Source organism: Sorex araneus, chromosome X (genome assembly GCF_027595985.1).
Source record: "Sorex araneus isolate mSorAra2 chromosome X, mSorAra2.pri, whole genome shotgun sequence".
Taxonomy (NCBI): Eukaryota; Metazoa; Chordata; class Mammalia; order Eulipotyphla; family Soricidae; genus Sorex; species Sorex araneus.
The window spans coordinates 276627781-276650954 of record NC_073313.1 but is presented as its reverse complement, the minus strand read 5'-3'; the positions used below and the strand labels follow the sequence as shown (position 1 = coordinate 276650954).

Sequence of the window (23174 nt, the reverse complement as noted above, 5' to 3'; positions counted from 1 at the left end):
ATGGTGGTCACGAAAGGAGTTTGTTGGGGGATATAGACAAGAGGTATATACCGTGTCCAGTAAGTGGAGTTCCAAGGTGGAGTTCAGTTTTGTAGCTGTTGCAAACATTGATGATTCTTTTCCTTCTTGTGCTTTCTCCTAGAAGTATCGATATCAAGATGAGGATGCCCCACATGATCATTCCTTACCTCGACTGACACATGAAGTAAGGGGCCCTGAACTCGTGCACGTGTCAGAAAAGAACCTGTCCCAGATTGAGAATGTCCACGGCTACGTCCTGCAGTCGCACATCTCTCCGCTGAAGGTCAGTTGGGTCTCTCCGAGATCTCGTCGCTGTTGTCTGCTTGACTAGATGAGATATTTCTGACCTCTTTAAAGCGACGTTTTTCATATCCGACAGTGGCTCTATTTGCCAAAGTGGGTTGGACACTTACCAGGAAATCCCAATAGAGCAAGTTTTCTTTCAGTTCTTTAAATGTCTGGAAAATTCTTGTACTTATTGAGAATGGGTGAAGGACAGAGTCAGAGGTGAAAAATTGAAAGGGAAAAGAAGCTAACTAAATATTTTAGAAGCCTATCAGTATATCGAGGTTTTGTTTAAATGCTATTTCTTTCTGTTCCTGCTCTGAGATAAAACAAAGGAAGCAAATATAACATAATCACACCTAGTAATTGCCTTGCTGGTTAAAAAAGGACTAAAAAGGGAAATGTGTGAGTAGGTTCATCAACACCTCTATTTTATATTATATATCCTTATTCTTGGCGTCATACTTTTCCAACACTTTTCATCTTTTTTTCTTTAATTTTAAACACTTCTTATGATAAATGGTATTTTGACAAGAAGGAACAATTAAATGAGAATACAGATTTTCTGTACTTGGTCACAAATAGTACTGCCCTTTCATTTTCTGGTGCAATAAAATTTGATGCTATGAATAAAACCTTGTTAATATCTGTTAAAGCATGCAAGCAAGCATGAAAATGCACTAAGAGTAATGATGTAATATAAGAGAACATTTTTTAAAAATAAATTCTCACATAGTCCTGGGTTATTGCTAAAGAAAACTACCATTATTTCATAAGGCAGAACATTCACTCTACTATGACTTTTGGGTAACTCTGCTATAATAAAAGGTACAAGCATAAAGGTGACTTTAATGCTTTCTGAGATTTGATTGTACAAACATCAAAGAAAGACTCAATAATGTTTAATACATTTTTAACATTTTTATGCCTTAAATAGCCTAGCATTTAAAAAATACATTGTCAGCTGGAGCAGGTAAGGTGTTTGCTTTGCACTCAACTGACCCAGGTTTAATACCTGGTACCCTGGGTTTGAGCCCACCAGGAGTGATCTCAGAGTGTAGAGCCAGATTTGAGCCCTGAGCATGACCTGTGGGGCATGGAAACTAAAATAAATTGCCCTGTAGCACTGTTGTCCTGTTGTTCATCGATTTGCTTGAGCAGGCACCAGTAACGTCTCTATTGTGAGACTTGTTGTTACTGTTTTTAGTATATCAAATATACTACATATACATGGGTAGCTTGCCAGGCTCTGTTGTGTGAGTGGGTTACTCTCGGTAGCTTGCCAGGCTCTCAGAGAATAACAGACGAATTGAACCCAGGTCGGCCACATGCAAGGCAAATGCCCTACCCTCTGTGCTATCACTCCAGTCCACTTTTAGGTATAAAATAATTAAAACATAAGATAACTATTAAACTTAATAACGAGTTGTAACATATACAATAGTGTATATTGTATGCCTCCGTCTCATTGTGAAGTTCTTTGGAGTCTCTGAAAATACTAAACATACTGATAGAAATTGTATGTTTCATCTTGACAAGTAAAGATTTAGGGCTAGAGGATAAACAATTTAGTTTCTTGGACTTCAAAGACTGCTAGGTGGACAATACAAATTTTTGTTACCCAAACACCCAAATTACAAAGTCCATTGTGTATAATGAATAGGAATATGTGCTTGGGATGAATAGGAGAGCAAAGATTTTGCCATTTAGAATCTCCCCTTAGCCACTCTCCCCACCACACACATCAAAAATGTGTATTTTATTGCATTGTGAAGCAGGAGTTCCCATCCCAGTAAGTTGTTCAGTCTAGGTCATGACCTTGAGAGAGCCAGTGAAAAGGCGCTCCTGTGGAAGGAACACCATTCCCTCTGGACCTGGTCAGTCCAGGATATATGACTCGTGTGGTCAGTGGAGAAGCTACCCCAAACAAATGCTTGCCCTTCCGCTGTGTTCCGAGCAAGGCAAACTGTGAGAGGACTGAGCTGGGATCTAGATTGTGTGGGCTGCTGAGATGTCAGTATTTTTCCTTCTTACTGAAAGAATCCTGGCAATGAATCTCATGGAGCTACTCTGCCTTAATTTTTTTTTTTAATTTCCACCAACCTGTTTTCCTTTCCTTTCTAAAAGGTATTCTATTTTTATAAAGTATTTCACAGAGTCTCTTGCCCACACGCCTGGCTATCTTCCCCGGGGCCCCTCGGAGGGGATGAGCTCCAGCTTCCCTCCCCACACTGAGCAGAGCTCCCGGCGGCCAAAGACCACTGGAACCTAGCTACAGCCATGCTCGAGGCCCCTCTCCACACGTTCGGACAGGCCTCATGCATGAAGGTACTGGCAGAGGAACCCAGGTGTGTGTAATCCTATCAACAGGCAACATCCAGAGACTTAAAAGTGAGCTAACAGAAGCGATATCTTGTAGCCTACTTCTCCCTCTGGGAGAAACTGGCAAGCTTCTGAGAGTTTGCTGCCCACATGGGACAGCCTTGCAAGCTTCCCATGGTGTATTCATATGCTAAATCCAGTAACAAGCTGGATCTCATTCCCCTGACCCTGAAAGAGCCTCCAGTGCCACATCTTTGAGAGGGCCGAGCCGAGAGAGACTTCTAAGATCTCAGGGAAAGGACGAATGGAGAGGTTACTGAGCCTGCTCGAGAAATCGAAGATTAACAGGGATTTCGTGATCCATGATTCGTGATAAAGTATTTCACAATATTTGATTACACTCAATATTCGAACACCCATCCCATCACCATTACACATTCACACCACCATACTTGGGGAGTTTCTATCCCGAACCTCAACCCTCGCCCCAAAGCAGAACTGAAATAATTTATTTTGTATAGTTTATTATAAAAACCTCTGAAAATGATCCAAAAAGTCTTTTTAGGGAAGAGTTGAGCCTTATATGCTTTTATATAAACATAATATACATATATATGTGTATATCTGTATATATCCCTCTAAGATTGATTGCCTTTCACTTTAAACCCCATCAAATGTGCACTACCCTTGGAATAGTAATGGTTCGAGGTCTGAGATGTATCCTGTATGTTCCCTTGAGCAACGCCAGGAGTAATTCCTGAGTTCATGAGTATAGAGCAGGTGTAACCCCTGAGCATCGCTGGGTGTGACCTTAAAAAGAGTCCCTCCCCCTATAAAAAAAAAAACAAAATAAAAGGTATTTTTAAATGAACAGTAAAACTAACTCCCAAAGTTTTGAGCTGAGTCTGATGACAAAAACTACTGTAAAATCTAGTGTGAACCAGTGAAAAATTATTAAAAAATAACAAAAGCAGTATAATGTCTTCATTTTGATGTTAAACTTTAGCAGATATCTTAGAATATTATCTGAACAGTTACAGTTTAGGTAGCCAAATGAGAACACAAATATATCATAACCACATTGTGCCATTACTTGATGCCTGATTTGGAAAATGTCTAATTAGAGTTGAAGGAAAAATTTGCTTTTGCTGAAACTCAGACTCTTATATTTCCACCTTATATCTTACCTTGCCAGATGCTCAGAGATAGTTTTTTTGGCATTTATAGGTTACCTTAATTAGATTTTCTAGGCAGTTGTTTCTCCTGTCTACCTGATTTATATTTGTTTTTGGCCAAACCCAGTGGTTTTCAAGGCTTAGTCCTGGCTCTGTACTCAGTGATCACTCCTGGAATACTTGGGGTACTACATGTGGGTGCTGGGGATTGAACCAGTATGTGCAAAGTAGGCACCATACTCACTCTCCTATTGCTCTGGCACTGTCTTAGTTTTTACTTTTCCTTTTTAAAAATAGTATTGTTTTATGGTTTTACTGTAATGATATCATTTATTAAAGGCAGCCCATGTCAATTTTAAAATTAATCTCTGATGAGTAGTAAACTACTGAAATTGTTTCAAGGGGATGTAATCAAATATGCTCAGAAGATTCATGGTATACCAATGATGAATTCATATTTCTGTTCTCTTTGGAAGCATAGTTCAGTAATATGACCAGGAGGTAGTGTAAAGAGGATAGAAAGGTGACTTAATCCAGGATTTCTGCATTCACTTTGTAAAGTAGCTAATTTCTTTTAAACTTTTAATTAGTGAATTACCATGAGGTACAGTTGCAGACTAAACAAACTTTTGTTCTTGTGTTTCAGTCATACAATGATCGAGTACCCATCCCTCCACCAGTGCCCATTTTCACTATCAATGGTTCCAGCATCCCTCCCACCACCCTCATCTCGTCCTTCCCCCACCCCATCCCACCTCTGTGGCAGGGCATTCCCTTTTGCTCTCTCTCTCCTTTTGGATGTTGTGGTTTGCAGTAGAGGTATTAAGTGGCCATCATGTTCAGTCTATAGTCTTAAAGTAGGAAATTTAAGTCCAGGATATTTCCCGCATGTCCCCTAAGAAGTATTGAGCACAATGTACTTTTAGATTTTCTGACTGGGAAGATTATTTTTTTCTTCTAAAATAATGATGGTGATAAATGTGTATATTTTTTTCTCGAATGAAAATACACTGTCACTGTTGTTCTGTTGTTTATCAATTTGTTCAAGCGGCACCAGTAACGTCTCCATTGTGAGACTTGTTGTTTGTCATATTGAATATGCCACTAGTAGCTTGCCAGGCTCTGCCATGCGGGTGGGATACTCTCAGTAGCTTGCTGGGCTCTCCAAGAGGAATAGAGGAATCGAACCCTGGTCAGCCACGTTAAATGCAAACGCCCTATCCACTGTGCTATCACTCCAGTCAGAAAATACACCATGATGTAATCTTGCGGATTTCATGGTATAGATACTCCCATCGTGGCTGATTTCAAGAGACCTGCATATTTATGAGAAGAGAGTAGTTTGAGTAGGTGCAGCATAGCACTGAACTATCAGACTCGAACCATTGGGAATTTTGTTTCCTGTTGTTTTATTTCTGAGGGTCACATGCAGCAGTGCTCAGGAATCACTCCTGGTGGTGCTTAAGAGAAATATGTGCAGAGTACTGAACAAGGTCAGGTGCAAAGCAAGCACTTGGATTACTATACTATTTCTCTGCCTCATACACATACATTTTCTTTTGTTCTTAGTCACTTTGTTAACAAAGTTATAATATTATCATAATTTAATTATTTGGAAAGTCTGCTGTGATGAACATCTGTGTTATTTTCTCTTGAAGGAACCCCATTAGTCAGAGAAATGCTTAAAAAAGAAATTTCTGGATAAGATCTGCACATCTTTAATCACTTTGCTTTCTTTGATCTGTCTGTTGCTTGGGACAACTATGAAAGAGAGAAGAGTGATAAGGAAAAATATGCCATCAGTAAGTGTCCTCTGAATCCTACTGAAGTGTCAATGTAGCTATTAATTAGGGATTTTGCATATGACTTCCTTCAGAAGAGTCAGTTTGCTGGGAAATAGTTTAAGTGCTGCACAGAGAAGGCCTTCAGTCATATCTCTTTGTCACAAGAGCAACTCAAAAACTTAGTTCTAAATTTATAAGCTTTTATTGTTCACTCTTTCCTGCTTGATGAAGGAGCATGCTTCATGGGTTTTTATTAGGGTTCCTTGACCAGGCTATAGAAGGATTTGGAAGTGGAAATGAAATTATTAGAAAATTCAGTGGAATAATTTACCTTCCCATAAGATGGGAATGCTTTCTCTTTAGAGGCTACTTAGAAAAGTCCATAAAATAAACAAACCTATTATTAAACATGAGAATTGAGGTCAATTCACTAGATATCAATTGAGTGTTCAATGGATGGGTCATAGTTGATGATGGGGAAATATAAAGCATTAAGCCAAGAATTTAAAATATGTATCTTGATCTCCTAGTGTACTTGAATTTTAATTTCTAATCCCACTATGGAATTTCATGAATCTACCCATGTATCCTTTACAAAGTATGAGAGAATGATTAAAACATCATAATGGAATGATAATGCATTTAAAAAATGTCTGGATTTAGGTAATCATACTTCTTGGCATCTATTCCACAAACACAAAGACATTGATTTGAAAAGATATATACATACATATGTTCATTGCAGTGGTTACTACAATGGCCAGGATATTCAAACAGCAAAAATTTCCAGTGACAGATTTATGAATAAGCAAATTGTGATATTTATACACAATGGAATACTATGCAGATAAAGGAAAAATTAAATTATGCATTTTGCTTAGACTTGAATGGAACTGGAGGACATCGTAGTCAATGTAAGTCAGAGGGGGAAGGAAAAATATTGATCTCACTCATCTGGGACATTCAGGGAAACAAGGCAAGAACTTTTTTTTTAATTTTTAAATGAATCTCCGTGAGGTATAGTTATAGACTTACAAACTTTCATGCTTACGTTTCAGTCATACAATGATCGAGTACCCATCCCTCTACCAGTGTCCATTCTCCTCCACCATGATTTCAGTATCCCTCCCACAACCCCCATTCCATCCCCCCTACCCCACCTGCCTCTGTGGCAGGGCATTCCCTTTTGTTTTCTCTCTCCTTTTGGGTGTTTTGGTTTGCAATATAGGTATTGCGTGGCAATTGTGTTCGGTCTATAGTCTACTTCCAGCTCGCATCTCCCATCCCGAGCAAGGCAAGAAAAATTTTAAACAATGATAAGATCCTGGCCCTAGAAACAGAACTGAGAATTCCAAATAAGGGGAGTGAGATGGTCCTGGGTGTCCATCTCATGAAGTTGCTGGTTAAGGACTTAGACAATTTGAATTGAGACAAAATAACTTCATACATCAAAATTATGTATTAATACTATTATAAACATATGGCCCACACTATAGTAACCAACTATTTGTAAATTCATGATGGAGATGTGAGGGGTCTTGGTGGAGAGATGCTGATACTAGTGGTGGGTGTGGAGTTGGGACATGTTTTACTTGATAATCCATGTTTTATTAATTATCAATATTGTAAAGCACAGTGACTAAATATTTTCATTTTCAAAACTCTTGCATTTGGCCCTTTAATTAAGTTTAATCTTGATCAATGTCTTAAGTTCTCTATCTGAGCTTCCTCATCTATTAAGAGGAAAATATATTTACCTCATTGGATTTTTATACTATTTAAATGAAATAGTAAATGATACTTAGGAAGTGCTAGTCACATAACCACTCACATCTAGTGCTATTTGCTTTATTATTATATTCATCCAATTTCAAACACCTTTAAGTCATTAGAATCCTTTAACAGGTTTTTTTTTTGGTCCACATCTTGAGGTGCTTGGGATTATTCTTGGCCTGACTTTGGGGGACTGCATAAGGCCACACTAGGGCACTAATCAGTGTGTCCTGCATACAAAGCATTCACTTTCACCCTCTGGACCATTGTCAAGCTCCCAGACTGCCAGCATTTCAAAGCATCTGGCTGCAAATCCAGGATTCTTTCTCACACCTTCCTCTAAACTATTCTTCACTTTTAAAAGAGACCATAGATTCAGATTTTCTTTTGTGTTCTCCATATTTGTCAAAATTTGAGGCATTTTTAAAAAATATAGTTTCAGACTTAAAACTTTGGTATACTCTTCGATAAGTGTATGAAATTTCATTTTCAAAATAAGGATTATAAATAATGGATACATATAGGAACATTGTAGCAAATAATTATTGTTGTTGTTTTGTTGTTTGAATCACACCCAGCTGTGCTCAAGGCTTACTCCTGTCTCTGTGCTCAGGAATCACTCTTGGTAGGGCTCAAAGGATAGTATACAGTTGTGGGTGTCAAATATAGATCAGCTAAGTGTAAAGCAAGTGCCTTTCCAGCTGTACAATTTATATGAACCAGAAAATTGTTTATATCATTAATATCTTTAATTCACTTAGTAGTAAATTTCCACAGGAATTTGTCCCATTGCAAATGTGGTATTAGGGGGCTAGGTTCCTTTTGGAAAATCCTTTGAGTCTGTAAGAATTACTTTCTTAGCACCTCTTGGTTTTGATCACTTGAAGAATTTTCTGCAGAGATTTGCTTCTCACAGTAGGTCTCCGGGTGCTTGAAGAACTCAGGCAAGTTCAGTCTATCGCAATGCTTGTTTCTCTTCTCCAACACCTGCCCTGATCTATTTCTGCCATTATCACTTATTTATTTAATAAAATGTTTATCAACTGACATGTGCTTCATTTCATAAACTATCTGCTCATTTTTGAAAATAAGTAAACTAAAGCTTAAACATTCAATTATTAAACAGTAATAAAACAACACTTTATATTAACATGACAGTTACCTGAACAGAAAGCCCAGTGGTTGTTCAAATTATAATTTTAATGATTGTGAGTTTCAAAGAAAAAAGCACAGGCACACGGGGGACTCAAGCATTCAGTGGCCAAAAACTGTTTACCAGGCCTGATGATGGTGGCAATGGATAGATGAAGGACCGGGGAACGGAGAAACTGGGCCTGGGGCTGGTCTGTAGTCCATTTATTTCTCTTTCCTCCCCAGCATAGTCTAATCTCTCCCCTTACTGCATAATGATACTTGTAGTTTTGGTCATTGCCCCATTCATTATAGTTCCATCATCCTAGTCTTTTCGTAGACTTCAAAGTCCTCTACCTTTTTACATCTTCTCTCTCATTACATTTTCTTCCTCATCTCATCTCGTCAGAGTCTTATAGTCCTCTACTTCCAGTCAAGAGATCCGCTCAAGGGCAGGATTTCATCTAGGGTGTATTGGTTTATCCCTTCCTCAGCTAGTAATCTATTCAACCCATTGCTCATCGATTTGCTCGAGCAGGCACCAGTAATGTCTCCATTGTGAGATTTGCTGTTACTGTTTTTGGCATATCAAATATGCCATGCAGGCAAGATACTATCGGTAGCTTTCCGGGCTGTCCGAGAGGGGCAGAGGAATCAAACCCAGGTTGGCCACGTGCAAGGCAAACGCCCTACCTGGTGTGCTATCGCTCCAGCCCTATAATCCATTTTACCATCAAAATTAATGTACTTCTTATAATATTTATAGTCATTTTGTATGAGCGCATTAAGAGATAAAGCTTGGCTCTTCCTGGGGATATCTTGCTATATATTCCATACCACAGTCCTCAAGCCAGGTTAGTCTTTCCTAACCACAGCAGGGTCCTTATTCAGTTACTTCTTTTAAGGTCATGACAGAGTTTGTTCCATGACCATGCTTTTAACTTATTATACTTATGGCACTTAGCTTGTCCCCTTTCGATGCCAGGGTAACTCAGAGCTTGCCCTGGGTCCATCCAGTCCCTTCATCAGGACCCTGCTTTTGGAGTGCTGGGAACTAAGGGCAACTGAGGCTTAAGTAAAGTAAATATGGAGGCACAGGAGTAAATATTATAATACTATTTTGATGTAAGTTACCTCCCATGTTACAAAGCATAGCATGAACTGTCTTCCTGTGTCTATACAAAAAGAACATTGCTAAATAAACCATGCAAATGCCATAAAGGAAAGAGAAAAGCAATATAAGATTACTAGTGCCTGATGGATGGAATTGGGTGTGTCTCACAGGTACTGTTGTGGGTGTGGCTCAATAAGCCTAAGCTACCTGTGGGAGGATCAAGGACAACCCAATGTTACCCGACAATGATCACCATGTTAAAAAAAAAATTACCGTGACTATTGAAGTCTTGGCCTGTCTTGATTTTGTTCATTTTCATATCCTTAATATTTTAAGTACTGTATGGAATTGATATTTGTAAGTCACAACATAAATGATTACCTTATGGAAAGTGTGTGAAATTTATATTTATATTATAGAATTTATATGCACAATTTAAATTTGGAAAGAAATCAAGACGCAGAATTCTTTCCTTTCCCTTTGTTTTATTCTCGCTCCCTTTCTGAATTTTCACAGCCCCATCTTTTTTTTCTTTATTTTTTACTTTTTGGGTCATACCTGGAAATGCACAAGGTTATTCCTGGCTCTGCACTCAGGAATTACCCCTAGCAGTACTCAGGGGACCATATGGGATGGTGGGAATCAAACCTGGGTAAGGCTGAGTGCATAGCAAATGCCCTACACACTGTGCTATTGATTCAGCCCCACAGCCTTATCATTTTTAAGCTTCCACTTTCACTTGTATGACATATATGAGATGTCCTGAGATGAATATTTTATAACTAAAATCAACATGTCTTCTAAGGTATGTGTGCGGTTTATTTTACAGTCAAGTCATTTTAGAGTTGATGAATTTTTACAAAAAGATTAAAACTATCTTTTATAGATTGGTATATATTGCTTTAGTCAGATAAATTTGATTTTCTGTCTTCTTATTCTCATTGAAACCAGAAAAACAGTTCGGGAAAGTTTTGTTGCCAAGTTGGAATATGTGTTTAGGGGAAACGTCTATTGTCCTTGAATACCTGTGGGCATTTTTGAACTATGCATGGGAAAATACTAGAAAACCTGTTTGAAAGATAATTTTGGGGAAATTATAGGGAAGATTCTTCACACATGAAGAATCTGGTGTATACAAATAAGAAAAATAACAAAGGCCACTTCATTCCACTGATTTATTTCCAAAGCCTGGTAATATTTACACATTGAATTATTATCAATATAACAGAATAGAAGAAAAATAAAGTAAAAAGCAATATCATAACCAAGGACATCATGTAAAATACAGCAGGTGGTGCACTAAAATGACATAAACATGGAAATGTTTGATTTGCAAGCTGGTTTAGGGTGGAACATCAGCAGATTTTGCTACCTCCTAAGTTCAGAAAGGAGAGGAGAGTAAGATGGAGTACTCCAATGATTAATTTGAATAGTTACATACAGGGAGATTGTAAAATAAAATGTAACTGATCCGGGGTTAGATTTGAAAAAATTGCATTTAAACCATTTATCTTGTATTCATATCAGACCTAGAATGGGTCTGACAGGCAGTTTGAAATAAAGATCTGAAAATTCTGAGATCTGATCTAGAAATGTCAATGGATTGTATTGTGTAGTTAAAGTGGAATGGAAGGGCTTCTCTGGAAAGAGGAGGTTGCTAAGGAATGAAACACAGAAGCAGCACAGTTCAAGTTTTATGGCAAGTGAAATTGACCAAGAAGACAGGAGGCAGTGACTAACTTAACACACTATTTGCCCGTAGCATACAAAAATATATATCCCTCTCTCATGTATCAAAGCAGGTTGGCAAACACTAGATGCCTTCTAAATATTTCTTTTCACTGAATTAATAAATGACTTTGGGATATATTGGTCCCAACAATTATGATTGTTAACCAAACAATACAACAATTGTATTTATGTGATTATAGAGCTTTTATTAATATTATTAATTACAAAAGTAAACAGATTTTTGCTATTTCAAAGCCTAGTCTTTTAAAAATAAGTATAAAATCTGTTTATTTTTGTTTCTCGCCACTAGATGGTGGAAGTAACTGAGCTGATGTTTCAGAAAGCGTTTTGTCATGGAGAGGAAATTGAGTTTTGCAGGACTATATAGAGAAACTCTTAGTTAACAAAACACTAAGGGGTTAATATCAGAGAACTGGGTATGTATGAATAATGCATTTTGTTCCAAGATCAGACCTCAGTGAGAAGAAATAAGCTGAGGGAAAGACAGCAGTACTATAGATCTACCAAATCCAGGCACACGATTACCTGGTTAATTCTATAGACTATAATTTCACATTCCATTCATTGGAAAAGGTTGGTAACCTGTTTTAAATAGTCTTGAAGTTTTAAATCAAAAGATGGAAAAAGTGAAGAGAACCTTAGGCATAGGATCTAGTATAACATCTTATAATTTAAGAACATACTCTAGAATTAACCCACGGTGGGTTAATGGGTTTCCCTTAGTATTGTGGCTTTAGAAAATTTAATCAGTAGAATCACTGTAGAAATTTCTTTCTCTCATATATAAAAATTAAAGCAACAATAAAATGACTTTGTACAAGATATCTATGTTGTTGAACATTAAAGATGGTTTATGAGATAAGGATTTATAATAAGTGTCATTAGTATTTTGTTGTACTTCTGTATTCTTAACAATTTAATTCAGTTGTACACAACACCAATCTCAAGACTAAGTTCACTACTGCCAAGGCTTTCTGCAATAATTTGAGATAATGCATGTGGACCTTCTTATACTGCTGATCAGCACAGCATATGTATTAATTAATTTCTGTTCATAATGATTATGAACAGTTGCAATTAGTACCAGAAAATGATACATACACTTACTCATCATCAGAAAATCTGGAGCTGAAATCTTTTAGTGGGCATGCTTTCAAATATTTATTAGTGAAGCTATATAAAAACTATTCCAAACTTCACATATACGATAGCAAAGAAGTGTTGACATTGATTGAGCTGTAGAATTAGATAAAAATAATAACATAGCATGGAAAGCAGATGGATTTTAGAATGAGATCTAGTTGTGTTTAAAATCTGACTCTTGGGGCTGGAGCGATAGCACAGCAGGTAGGGCATTTGCCTTGCACACGACTGACCTGGGTTTGATTCCCAGCATCCCATATGGTCCCCCAAGCACTGCTAGGAGTAACTCCTGAGTGCATGAGCCAGGAGTAACCCCTGAGCATCGCTGGGTATGACCCAAAAAGAAAAAAAAAATATGTCTCATTTGACTTCTAGCTGTGAACTTTAACAGTGTACTAACTTTTCCTCTATTATATAAGCATAACAATATGAACTTTTCTGGGTTGCTATAGAGATATTTGAGATATGCTATTTGAGATATATGGGTAGTCTTCAAATAGTACTTGATATTTAGAAGTCATTCATAGAGCAATTATCTTCTATTGAAAAATAGAAAATATAGGTGTGCAAGATAAAATATGAATTTAAGACCAAAAAAAAATTGTGTTATCAATACAGGTGGGCTGTTTTTACCTTGCCTTCACCATTGCACTCTTGATGTCCTTGAGGGAATAGCTTTACCTAGAGAATGCACCTCTTCAGCTAACTGTGTCTCATATGAAAGCAAACATTATTCTGTCTAGTTCAGTGGAAGTACAGTAAATGTACTGGGGGAAAAGCCAGGTTTAGAGTGATCCAAAAGGATTTTAGACTTTTTTTTATGTCTATTTACAGATATCAGAATCTGTATATAGATTTCAAGGCACAGATGACTTGGATGAAAGCGCTGCTATGCATATGTGTGTGTATATGTGCACACACATATAAAATTTTATTGACCAATAAAAACAAAGATATTATATGTCTAGTTTTGTCTATTCATAATTAAAGTTCACTAATTCTAAATACAGATATCACATAAAGCATCAAGTTTATTCTAGCATCATATTTGTATGGAATAATTTTGATGTTGAACTGGCAATATTTATTAAACTGGAGTTTTCTTTAACATGAGACTTGTGTTATATCAGCAAATGTGTTTTGCTCATTTGTATTTGTTCAACAGAACTGGGTTTTTAAAGAAAGACGATATAAATTATTTTCTAAAGTCAAATTTTAATTTCAGATTTTTTTGTGCTGCATTAATATCTACTCACTTGATTTTCTGTTTGGGAGAAATGATAATATATTTTTGTATTTATTGAACCAATATTTGCTGGAAACATTCATAATGCTTTTTATTTATTGAATTATTTCATTTCACCTCTTTATTTATTGAGTTATTTCGTTTTTTCATTTTTAATTTCACCTTTTTATTTATTGAGTTATTTCATTTCACCTCATAAAAATATTCTTTTATTCCCATTTTATGGAATGGGAATAAAAGGAGGAGAAAAATGGGTACAAAGAAGTTAGAAAGCCTTTTTAATACCTTACAGTTACTATACAAAAGGTTTAGAATTGGATCTGAAAGATAGTACAGTAGAAAAGACAATTAACTTTCTGGTAGCTGACTTGGTTTGATCCCCGGCACCCCATGTGGTCTCCTGAGCCCATCAGTAGTGATCACTGGGTATAGCCAGGTGTAACCCAGAAAGGCAGAGAGAGAGAGACAGAGAGAGAGAGAGAGAGAGAGAGAGACAGAGACAGAGACAGAGACAGAGACAGAGACAGAGACAGAGACAGACAGAAAGATAGAGAGACAGAGACAGAGAGGCAGAGAGACAGAGAGACAGAGAGAGGAGAGAGAGGTGAGAGGAGGAGAAGGAGGAAGGAAGGAAAGAAGGAAGGAAGGAGGAAGGAAGGAAGGAAGGAAGGAAGGAAGGAAGGAAGGAAGGAAGGAAGGAAGGAAGGAAGGAAGGAAGGAAGAGAGGGAGGGAGGGAGGAAGGAAAGAAGGAAGGAAGGAAGGAAGGAAGGAAGGAAGGAAGGAAGGAAGGAAGGAAGGAAGGAAGGAAGGAGGACAAGGAGGGAGGAAAGGAAGAAAGGGAGGGAGGGAGGGGTGGAGGAAAGGAAGGAAGGGAGGGAGGGAGGGAGGGAGGAAGGAAGGGAGGGAGGGAGGGTGGAGGAAAGGGAGGGGAGGGAGGGAGGGAGGAAGGAAGGGAGGGAGGGAGGGGTGGAGGAAAGGAAGGGAGGGAGGAGGGAGGGAGGGAGGGAGGGAGGGAGGAAGGAAGGAAGGAAGGAAGGGAGGAAAGGAGGGAGGAAAGGAAGAAAGGGAGGGAGGGAGGGGTGGAGGAAAGGAAGGAGGAAAGGAAGAAAGGGAGGGAGGGAGGGAGAGAGGAAAAGAAGGAAGGGAGGGAGGGATGGAGGAAAGGAAGGAAGGGAGGGAGGGAGGAAGGGTGGAGGGAGGGAGGGAGGAAGGGAGGGAGGGAGGAAGAAAGGGAGGAAGGAAGGAAGGAAGTAAGGAAGGAAGGAAGGAAGGAAGGAAGGGAGGGAGGGAGGGAGGGAGGGAGGGAGGGAGGGAGGGAGGGAGGGAGGGAAGGAGGGAGGAAAGAAGAAGGGAGGAGGGAGGGAGGGAGGGAGGAAAAGAAGGAAGGGACGGAGGGATGGAGGAAAGGAAGGAGGAAAGGAAGAAAGGGAGGGAGGGAAGGAGGGAGGAAAAGAAGGAAGGGAGGGAGGGAGGGAGGAAAGGAAGGAAGGGAGGGAGGGAGGGAGGGAGGAAGGGAAGGAGGAGGAAAAGAAGGAAGGGAGGGAGGGATGGAGGAAAGGAAGGAGGAAAGGAAGAAAGGGAGGGAGGAAGGAAGGAAGGAAGGAAGGAAGGAAGGAAGGAAGGAAGGAAGGAAGGAAGGAAGGAAGGATGGAAGGAAGGAAGGAAGGAAGGAAGGAAGGAAGGAAGGAAGGAAGGAAGGAAGGAAGGAAGGAAGGAAGGAAGGAAGGAAGGAAGAAAGAAGGAAAAGGAAAGGAGATCAAGGGCATAAGACGAGTTAGTCTGACACTCACTCTTAGTCACACCTGCAAATGAGAATTCTTCCAAAGGGACAGTAAAAGTTACTAAATACAGGGTTTGCAAACTATGTGTGACCTATTAGTAGATACAAAGTCAAGTTAATAAGTAATTTTGGAATGGTAGAGAATGCTGGAACTGAAAATGACCTTACAAGTACAAGACTTCACTTCTATTCAGTGTGGTACATTTATGCATTTTTGGGCTCCCGGTACAAAATATACTCTGATTGTGATCAAGGTCAAACAAATGAGGAAGCCCCTTTTTGTGGTCCATTGTTTTTTGTTTGGGGGTCATGCTGGTTGTGCTCAGGGCTTACTCGTTTCTCATTTATCAGGTATAACTCTTGACTATGCTTGGGGGACAATGTTGGGTGCTAGTAATAGAACCCAGACAAGCTGCTGTGCTGTCCCTCTGGCTCTTCTGGTTCAATTTCTCATATCACAAAACAACAACAACAACAACAAAACAACCAAAAAAAAACAGAAAAAAGAAAGGAAAAGAAAAAAGAGTTTGGGAAGAAAATCACAGGTTCAGATAAATTAAGTAATGTCCTTAAAACCAAATTGGTGAGAAATGGCAATGGCATAGCCTGAACATGAACACTTCATAGTATTCATTACTACTGTTTTCCCGGTCCAGAGACTGGTGGGACTGTCATGATTACCAGTAAAATTTAATAAATTAAGAAGTTGCATGGTTTTTATGGTTTTTCAACTTTGATGTCTATTGGGATCATACAGAGGCTTAGACACGTCCGAGACTTTCACCAGCCCTGGGGCTCCATTTGTCATTTCCTGTCCACTTGACTCTACTGCATACTACCTTCAGAGGAGCACTGTCTTAATATCTGTGATGCTATAGTATTTGTAGTATGATTGTGGTGCAGAGCTCCAGAGATTTGCTAAGCATCAGAAAAGACCATCAAAGGAGAGAATGTACCTCCCTTTCTGAGAAAACTAAGTTCTGTTAGGGAAATCAACATGTGTCTTAGTCAATAGTGAACACAACTATATATTAGCTTACATAACCTGATTTAATGAATAATAAAAATATAACAGATGACAACTTTTATTCCTCAGTGGATACACACACACACACACACATATGAGAAACATTAGAGTACAGTTTGAGATGGGGTATCTTAGGAAAAGTTACAGTAGAAATAGTTGAATTGATTTTCCCCATTAAGGAGGAGTTTCAAGGAAGCCGGTTCAATCTAGTGTTCCCTTCCCAGAATATATTCCTCTGGGCTGCTGACTCACTAAAATCACTCTCAACGTTGAAAATTTACTTTTTCTGAATTGGCAGAACATTGAGTATGTTAGAGCTTGTGGTCAATTTTGAGTTGACTAAGTTCATGTAAATGAAGATTTTAGGTGTCTTTTCAGAGAACACTAGTGAAGAACAACTCCAGCACTTCCACTCTGTAAGGACCAGTAGCTATAGGCTGCATAATTGTTGCTCACTTGTAAAAGTTTGGTTGAAATTGGCCCAAGGAGCTAATGCAGGCAGGTAAGACACTGTCTCAGGTGTGACCCAGGAGTAATGAAGGAGTAAGCCCCAAACACAGTCTTATGTGGCCCCCACAGAAATGAAAAGTAGGTTTAGACTCAGTGAACTTTAAAATTTATGTATTGGATATTTTCTGAGTTTATCTGCTCATATTAATGTGAAAGAAATTTAACTTACCATGTTGTTTTGTGAGTGGTTTGTTTTCCGACAGTAGAAAGGCATTTATTTTACCAGCTTTTAATTTTGAGCAAGCAACACAAAACTTCAGTGTAGCACTTCTAAAAATAGGTTTTATTTCTCTATTAGGAGGCATTAAGACTACTCATAAATTTATAAAAATTAGAAGAATGATTCTCGCTCAAACAACATGATGTCCTGTTTATAATTTAGATGGCATATTGTCTGCATCTCACCACTGTATTCCCTAGATAACCAGATGTATTAAATAACAGTGTTTATAAAATCTTAGAACTGAGCAGGGACATTTAAAACAATGCAGCCTAGCTACTCTTTTATATGGAAAGAAACTAAGGCATTTCTTTATGTATAAAGAGGTTATGAGATTCTACCAGGACAGACCCACAATTAACACTGGTGCTGAGACAAGAACCAGAGTCTCCATGGCACACTAGTTGATTTCCCTATTTGATCAGACAGAGGGTAGAAGTATTCTACTCATAGGACATTTCCCCCTACATTCCAGTACCCATATTCTTGGAAGTTGTGCTCATTAGTATATTTGTTTAAGTCAATTGCCACCTATATGAGCAGGCTAAATCCAGGCTGTTGATGTTATAAAATGCCTTGCTCACCCCAAATATCTCTAATGAAACAGTGTGCAGAAATTTGATTCCATAAGATCCACAGCCTCATCATTAATTAAAAGTACTCATATCTCAAACGTATGGCAGCCAACTTAAAATAGTGTGTGTGTTTTTCTCCTTTCTGGCACTTCATCAGAGTTGCAAAGTTTTCAGAAATCTATCAATTAGGAACTCACTGAGCACCTCCAAACCATAGGTTCCTCATTTTTATAAGAAGATCCTAGTAATGGTATATGTAGAGGCTATGGATATTAAGGAGGTTATTAGTCACCTTGAATTCTATTATTTCTGAGTAAAATTCCTCCCCATCCCTGATTCCTGTGATTTATTTCTCAAGTGGGTTTTCTTCATAGTTATCTACTCTCCATTTTCTTGTATATTCTCATTCCCAGTTTTAGGAATTACCCGAGAAGAAGGTAACAGTAACAACACCATCAAGGTAACAGTAACAACACCATCAAAAAGAAGTAGTTTGAGGGTGCTGCATACAGACAGATCAAGAGAATAAGTGAACAGGAAAAAGTCCAGTTGTAGTTGTGCTAATTAAACTGTCATAGCTGTAGCAAAGAGATGATATTCTGCACTCTTCCAGAGTGTGGCCTTAGGATTTGAGAAATATTTTTTTTCTCAGAGAGAATGGCAGCAAATTGCAGTGTTTCTAGGTAATGGCAAATAGTGACCATAAGCATTACATACTGTCAAATGGAAATAATACCGGCCTGAGCGATCCCATACTAAGCTCAGGACATGCGGTAATTCCAGAGCTAAATTACTTAAGACAATTAACTGTCCTATACAGTTTAAACTGTTTAAACTGGAACCTTCCGCGCCTATTGACTGTGATCCTGAGGTCTCCTAACCCATTTTGGCACCAGAGCGGATGCTTGAGCCATGCATTTTGACTGTGAACTGAGCTACAACCTTGTGCAGCCCGGGGAGGGATTTTTTTCCCTCTTCACCCCATTTTTCTGAGCGAAAATGGCGGCAGCGGCAGCAGCCACACGGTGAGAGCCACCCTCTAAGACCCCTCCACCAGGAGGTAGGACTTTCTTTAGTGACGTAGCCTGTAGGTGGTCCTGGGAGGGGGGGTGTTCCCGGCGCGCCTTCCGCCCAGAGATGAACCGAGAGCCGCGGCACGAGAAGCAGAGCCTCCGCGCCTATTGACTGTGATCCTGAGGTCTCCTAACCCATTTTGGCACCAGAGCGGATTCTTGCAGCCATCCATTTTGACTGTGAACTGAGCTAAAATATTAGAAACCCAAAACCGCACGGCCGCAATAGCGGCCGCGCGGACTCAAAGTCTTCACTCTTACCAATGAAGAGAAATTATTAGATGATGCCTATTCGGCGGGCCTGATTGTTGGGGAAAATTTCCAATCAATAGTAGTGAGTTCTGTATGGAAATATGAAATGTACTCAATATATATAGAGAATAATGGGAATATCATTAGCTACTTAGATGGGGGATTGTGTGGGAGGGGGGTGTATTGGGGTTCTTTGTGGTGGAACGGGTGCACTGGTGAAGGGATGGTGGTTTAATCAGTATTTGACTGTGACTTAAACCTGAAAGCTTTGTATTTTTTTCTTGTTTTCACGGTGGTTCAATAAAATATTTCTTCAAAAAAAAAAACTGGAACCTTATGTTAAATAGTAAGAAACAGATATTTATAAGTATTTTGTGAATAAGGCTTTGCAAAGACAGTGTGCTGACTTGCAAGGTTGTGATCTAACAATGCAGGTATTAAAGTCTTGAAATTCTCAGTGGGTTATTGTATATATGATAACTTTTGGGGGGTGAGTGTATTTAGGCCACATCCAGTGATGCTTAGGGCTTAGTCCTGGCTCTGTGCTCAAGGGTTACTTCTGGCATGGCTTGGGAAACCCTATGTCATACCAGGGATTGAACCCAGGTCAGTCTCACACAAGGCAAACACCCCACTCACTGGTCTCTTTATCTGGCCCCTTTAGATACATTTTAATAATGAGGTAGGATGTTGAACAGCATTAGTTTTAACACTTTTGAAGTGATGAATCTTTTGAATAAAAGAAAATGGTGATTCCCCCCCTGAAAAAATAAAAACCCACTACATACCTATCAAAGATAATTGCATACAATTTTTAGGGATTTTTAACTTGTCTGAAGCCCATCTATCTACGGGTTTCCCAAGAAGCTACAGGACAAGAATCTATGGGGTGAGCAAATTTTATTGTCTCTTCTATGTTTAAAAATCTTGATTGTCATTCCTCTGACTCAATGTTCCTGATAAGAGAAGCAATGTTGCTTCTCAGGAAGGGGTCTTTTGCAAATATCAGAAAAAATGAAAGGAAATCTCTAATCCAGAGGGTTAGAGGCAACTCACTGGGCTCTCCAGAGAGGAAAAAGACTAAGGATGCACTTACTTCAGGAGCATGAGCAAAGACTGAGCTCTAAATGTGGAATTAAGCTTCTGACTTTGGACCTCTCCACATTTTATGTATTATCCCAAGGAAATTTTTTGTGTTTACTAGTTAGTGTCATAAGCTTGTATCAATTATGCAAGTCAAGAACTATAATATTGTGCTTCTCTGAATTTGTTTTTTTTAACTGGCCCCAGATTGTTTTCTTATGCTGAATAGAAGTTGCATTTAGCAAAGAACTGATCTCAAATTGCCCCATCAAGTTGCTAAAATAATGTTGTATTTCCAAGATTCGGATATGGAGGATTTTCAATATGTGACTTGTCTTTTCATGGAAATGTCAGTCATAAAATAGTCACGTAATGTGTATTTTTTTCATCAGGCATGCGGAAATGCCTTGAATTGAATTCTTCTTTTCTCTGTGCTGTTAAGATATTGAATATTTCAGAGTTCCTAGGTTTGAAATTTTAAGAATACGTAGGTTCATAACATTTCACGTTCTGCTCTAGGGCAGGGTGAGTTGCTTATAAATTATGTTCCCAATGTGATAACTTGGGTGTCTCCAACTCAATTAGCTTAATGTGGGTAGAAGGATTTCTGGGTTTGAAGCTTCTATTTTACTAATCCTCTGAGCATAATATTATATAAAATGTGACTGTGTATTAATTTCCAAGTCTCAGAGAAACTTGTTGCTATTTTTCATTTTAACTTCTACAGTCACCCTGTATTTCATAGCTTTGATTTGGATTCGAAGTCACTGAGTGATAGTTCTAAATAGGATTTATACTGTTGCAAGCTTTGCCCTGTTACCTCTGTTCCTTCTCACCAAGTAAGAAAATAGCCTAAAAAAATTGCTGCTGTCACTGGATGATTTAATTGGAGGGGAAAAAATCTCAGCAATTTAAGGAAAACTGCAAAAGCTGGCGCTATTCCTCTGCCAAGTAAACGAGAAGATGAAATGGGTCTCAGCAAAGCAGACGCTGAAAATTTTGTGAGCTTCATGGTATTTAGAATAGTAGTAAAATTTGTTGTGTGGGGGAATCTATTACAGAATGTACTTTCTTTTTGTTTTTTTAAAGATGTGGTTAGAACTTTGATAATGGTAATTTTAAAACATCTTAAATTTAAATACATTTATACCTCAAAAATTATTTGGTGTCTCTATATTGTCTGTCTGTAAATACTGTCCAAGTGTATTGTTATTCTGTACATTTTCTGTTTCTCCCCCCACTTCTCTTTTAAGGCCCATGTCAATTCCAACTCTATTCTTTCTCATTAATTGTTTAGGTCAAGGGATTTGAAGTATTACCCAACTGACTCAATCCAAGTTCTTCTACAACTGACTGTATATGACCTTGGGAATGCCATTGGTCTCTTCAGGCTGTGCTTTCTCATCTATTGCATAATAGCAGTATTTATGGAGTTGAAATGGAAATTTAGAGAAGTGAAATTTTGCTCTGCAGTGCTCATGGTAAATTAAAGCTCAGGTTATCAGGTAAATGTTATTTGAGCGCCTACTCAAGGCCATGACCTGTGATAGCTGCCACATAAATAAGAATATTTTAAAAGAATATTAGAACATCAATCCACTTGTTTTGAATAATGTTATTTCTTTCACTGTATTTTCTTTATACAGGTTACTGAGAATAAACCTTAGTATTGAGTGAATGATGTTATTTTAGGACCTAGTTTCCTTATACATCATTTCACTTAATACTACAGTTCCTGAGAGGCTATAGGGAATGCCATTAATTGAGGATTTATCACAGGAATTTTGTGGCTTACAAGAAGCTATCATATGCCTCCTTTTATTAACAAAACAATTATGTGAGGAAAGTGATCAATAACTATTACTTATACTTCTCAGAAAGAAACTGAAACCAATTGAATGAATGTATCTGCTTTTATTTATTTTTAAGTTTTTTATTTGTTGCCTCCTGGACCACACTTGTCTTTGTCAGGACTTACTCTTTTTTTAATTGAATCACTACGAGATACAGTTACAAAATTTTTATGTTTGAGTTTCAGTCATACAATGATCGAACACTCATCCCTCCACCTGCGCACATTTTCTACAACCAATTTCCCCAGTATCCCCACCCACTCCCTACATCCTAATCCTCCCCTTGCCTCTATGTCAGACAATTTTCCCCAAACTCTCTCTCTACTTTTGGGCATTATGTTTTGCAATACAGATACTGAAAGGCTATCACGTTTGGTCCTTTATCAACTTTTAGCACACATAGCCTATCCTAAATGATCCCTCCAACCATCATTGACTTAGTGATCCCTTCTCTATCCAAGCTGCCTTCTTGCCCAGCTCATGAGACAGGCTTCCAACCACTGAGCAATATTCCTGGCTCTTGTGTCTACTGTCCTTGGGTGTTAGTCTCATATTATGTTATGTTATATTCCAGAAATGAGTGCTTTCAGGACTTACTCTTGATTTTGCACTCAAGGATCACTCCTGACTACACTTGGGAGCCCTCTGAGGATGCCTGTGATTGAACCCAGTTCAGCTGCATGCAAGGCAAGCTCCCTATGTATTATTGCCCAGGTCTTCTATCTGCTTTTAATACCATAGTTAAATTAATTTTCAAATTGTAAGGAATGTTGTGCATTCATTATGGTTTGCAAGGGGCAAAAACTTAGAAATCAAGGGGGGAATGATAAGCTTCTTGGTCTAAAGGTGTTGAAAGTCAAGGATTCGGGAAAACAAATAGATAAGGAAAATTAAGCAGACAAATGGAATAAAGTGTTACTCTTGGCATTTATTTCCCTCTCATAATCTCTCAAAAACCAATGTTTTTGAGGCTCTATGTTCCAACTACTGGTTTTACTTTTTCTATAAAATTCACTAAGCTCCTAGTACTTCTTAGTAAGTATTGACATTGCTT

At 38.4% G+C, this 23174-nt stretch overlaps 1 protein-coding gene across 8 annotated transcripts in view; it reads left to right on the top strand.

Moving 5' to 3' along the window:
* The window catches only part of DLG2 (discs large MAGUK scaffold protein 2), a 1649366-nt gene that overhangs the window by 447078 nt on the left and 1179114 nt on the right, over positions 1 to 23174 (top strand). For 5 of the 8 annotated variants that reach the window (XM_055122502.1, XM_055122505.1, XM_055122498.1 and 2 more), the window contains exon 2: positions 143 to 304. In XM_055122502.1, the coding sequence (XP_054978477.1) occupies positions 143 to 304 (162 nt within the window). The remainder of the gene's footprint in view (positions 1 to 142; positions 305 to 23174) is intronic. The other 3 variants (XM_055122503.1, XM_055122499.1, XM_055122508.1) reach the window with 1 other exon arrangement.